Source organism: Cyprinodon variegatus, unplaced genomic scaffold (assembly GCF_000732505.1).
Source record: "Cyprinodon variegatus isolate N-32 unplaced genomic scaffold, C_variegatus-1.0 Scaffold1256, whole genome shotgun sequence".
Lineage (NCBI taxonomy): Eukaryota > Metazoa > Chordata > Actinopteri > Cyprinodontiformes > Cyprinodontidae > Cyprinodon > Cyprinodon variegatus.
The window spans coordinates 133490-136152 of NW_015151709.1; the positions used below are offsets into that span (position 1 = coordinate 133490).

Below are 2663 nucleotides of genomic sequence, written 5' to 3' on the forward strand. Positions count from 1 at the left end.
CTATGTGCTCTACTGTTGTGTTCATATTGCATGTAAATCACATCTGGTTACTTTTTGGACTCTGGGTCCACATTGTTACGATGACCCCAGTATTTGAGAAATGGAAAACTGCATTCAGTCAACCTTAGCATTGCAAAATGGAGAAGGGCATGACAGGTCAGTGGAGCTGATGAATTGAGGCAGTAAACACCTCAACACAAAGACAACTGCTCTCTGTAAAGGTTAAAATACTTCTACATTGAACTGCACTGCTGTTTGGTTAAAAATGTGGCCTGCTGTCCTTACCTGATGTTTTCTTACTGAGGTCCCTGTCACACCTTGCAGATTTCACCCACGTATGCCTGACCTAAAACGCTGGCATACGCTGAACTTTCTATGTACTTTTTCAATTTTGGATGAACACAGAGTATTCATAGCGAGTCCAGAACTTATGTTCAACAACGACAGACTAACTTGTGCATAAAGCAAGGCAGCGTAATGCCCATGAAATGATGCTTGTCCATCATTATGAAGCATAAGTTAAAGATGCTCCCCTCAGGAGCAGCGATGCACCTGTAGGCGCCTGTCCTGCATAAAAACATGTCTTTGATTGCAAAAAAAGAATAAATAAATAGAAAGAAGCAGATTGAGCATCATTTGTTGGTGGTGGGCGTGAACGCAGGGAGGATCCATCACTCACCTTCTGGCTCACCCTCTGATGGGGATGAAGTCTGGAGGAGAACTGACGGTTTCCTCCTGTGAACCCCCTTTATACCAAAACGCTGCCAATACGCCATTAAACAGTAGCTGGAAGTTAGAAACACGTTCAGTGCTCCTCTGGAACACGTCAGATACGTTGATATGCGTTGGAGAGAAGTTCTAGATAAGATACGCATCAGTTATGCACACGTTAATCATATCTCTTGGATAAGCTAGACGTCACGACTGATGAGTAACTTATGCTTAACATATGTAATGATTAGATAACTTACCTGTAACTTATGGCCCATGAAGGAGCATACGCTGGCATTTTGAGCGCTCTCAAAATTTCTTGACCTACTTGTTTAATGTTGACATGTTACAGCCTGCTTCAGCTTGCTCATAACTTATATACAACGTACCCATAAGTTATGCAACGTATGCCAGCTGTTTGCCAGATTATATGCTGGCTAAATTGTCAAGGTGTGAAAGGGACTTGAACTCTTGTTGGTGCAGAAATGGTCAGACTTTATGAAAAGTCAAATTAAATAACCCTAGCTAACTGATGCCCCATTAAAAAGAGGAAATCTGTTTCCCTGACACAGCCGGTCTTCTTGCTGTTGCAGGTATGANAGTCAAATTAAATAACCCTAGCTAACTGATGCCCCATTAAAAAGAGGAAATCTGTTTCCCTGACACAGCCGGTCTTCTTGCTGTTGCAGGTATGACACTGGAAAAGACGGCTTCATTGACCTGATGGAGCTGAAGCTGATGATGGAGAAGCTGGGAGCCCCACAGACTCATTTGGGCCTGAAGAACATGATCAAAGAAGTGGATGAAGACTTTGATGGCAAACTGAGCTACAGAGAGGTAAGGGGAGGGGTTATAACTCAAAGCTAGAAGAGCCGTTCCTGCGTCTGCTGCGACATTCCTACACAGGAATAATCCCAGTAGCACACAGCCGGACTGTCATCCTGCTGCAGCGCTGACGGCTTTTATAGAACAATCGATTCCAGGCTCATTTTCAACTCAGCATTTGTTTTTGTTTTTTACATTTGATTGTCTTTTCCCTTCAGTGTAAACATAATGTCAGTTTTTCTGATGTATTATTATTTTTTAAATCTGAACATAAAACCCAAAAGTTCTTCTAATGGATCCCTCTGATATTTATGTTCAGTAACCATTCATGTCGGTCCAGATAAAGGGTCTAATGCTGACATGGGATCTGTAACCTCTATTGCAGATGATTGTCATATGAACACAGAGATAAACGGCTGCTATGAACAGGTGTGGTTGTTTTCCTGGTTGCAGTTCCTGCTGATCTTCCGTAGAGCTGCAGCTGGAGAGTTGCAGGAGGAGAGCGGTTTGATGGCCCTCGCCAGGCTCTCTGAGATCAATGTCTCCACTGAAGGAGTGATGGGGGCCAAAGACTTCTTTGAAGCCAAGGTATGCTAAGAGCGCTGACTAACCGTCCGAAAAGTCACAGTTTGCTTAAGTTTCGTGGAAAATTTCACGTCCTCTTTTACTTAGTGTCATAGTAAAACAGGAAGTAGTGTTTTTTGGTGGGTGTGTGAATGACGGCGACAAAACTCTGAAAGTTTAAAAAGCTGGACAGAGATGGTAGTTTAACTTTTATTTTATTTAGTTGGAGAAAATTCACAATATGTTTAATCTAAAAAAAGCCCCACACAGATCAAATTTCTCTCTTACTGTATATGATTCAGATTAACCCAGTATTTAGTCATTTATTAAAAAAAGAACCCTGGTTAACCACATTAGTCTAGTTCCAGTTATACTGGTGAGACATTCAGTTCACAGGAAAAAAAAAATGACTAAGAGCATCTAAAGATGATACATAAATAGGTAACATGATGACAAACTGATTAGTTGATGTGAAAAATTAAAAGAATGCAAAGCATTAAAGGAGAAGTTCGGTTTTTAACACTTTAAGCCCATTTTCTGTAGTGTCCAGGATGAAATCGAAT

At 41.2% G+C, this 2663-nt stretch overlaps 1 protein-coding gene across 1 annotated transcript in view; it reads left to right on the forward strand.

Annotated features, from left to right (window-relative positions):
• The window catches only part of LOC107102444 (EF-hand domain-containing protein D1-like), a 17667-nt gene that overhangs the window by 5810 nt on the left and 9194 nt on the right, over positions 1 to 2663 (forward strand). Inside the window, exons 2-3 of the mRNA XM_015401764.1 lie at positions 1401 to 1548; positions 1990 to 2124. Coding sequence (XP_015257250.1) covers positions 1401 to 1548; positions 1990 to 2124 — 283 coding nt within the window. The remainder of the gene's footprint in view (positions 1 to 1400; positions 1549 to 1989; positions 2125 to 2663) is intronic.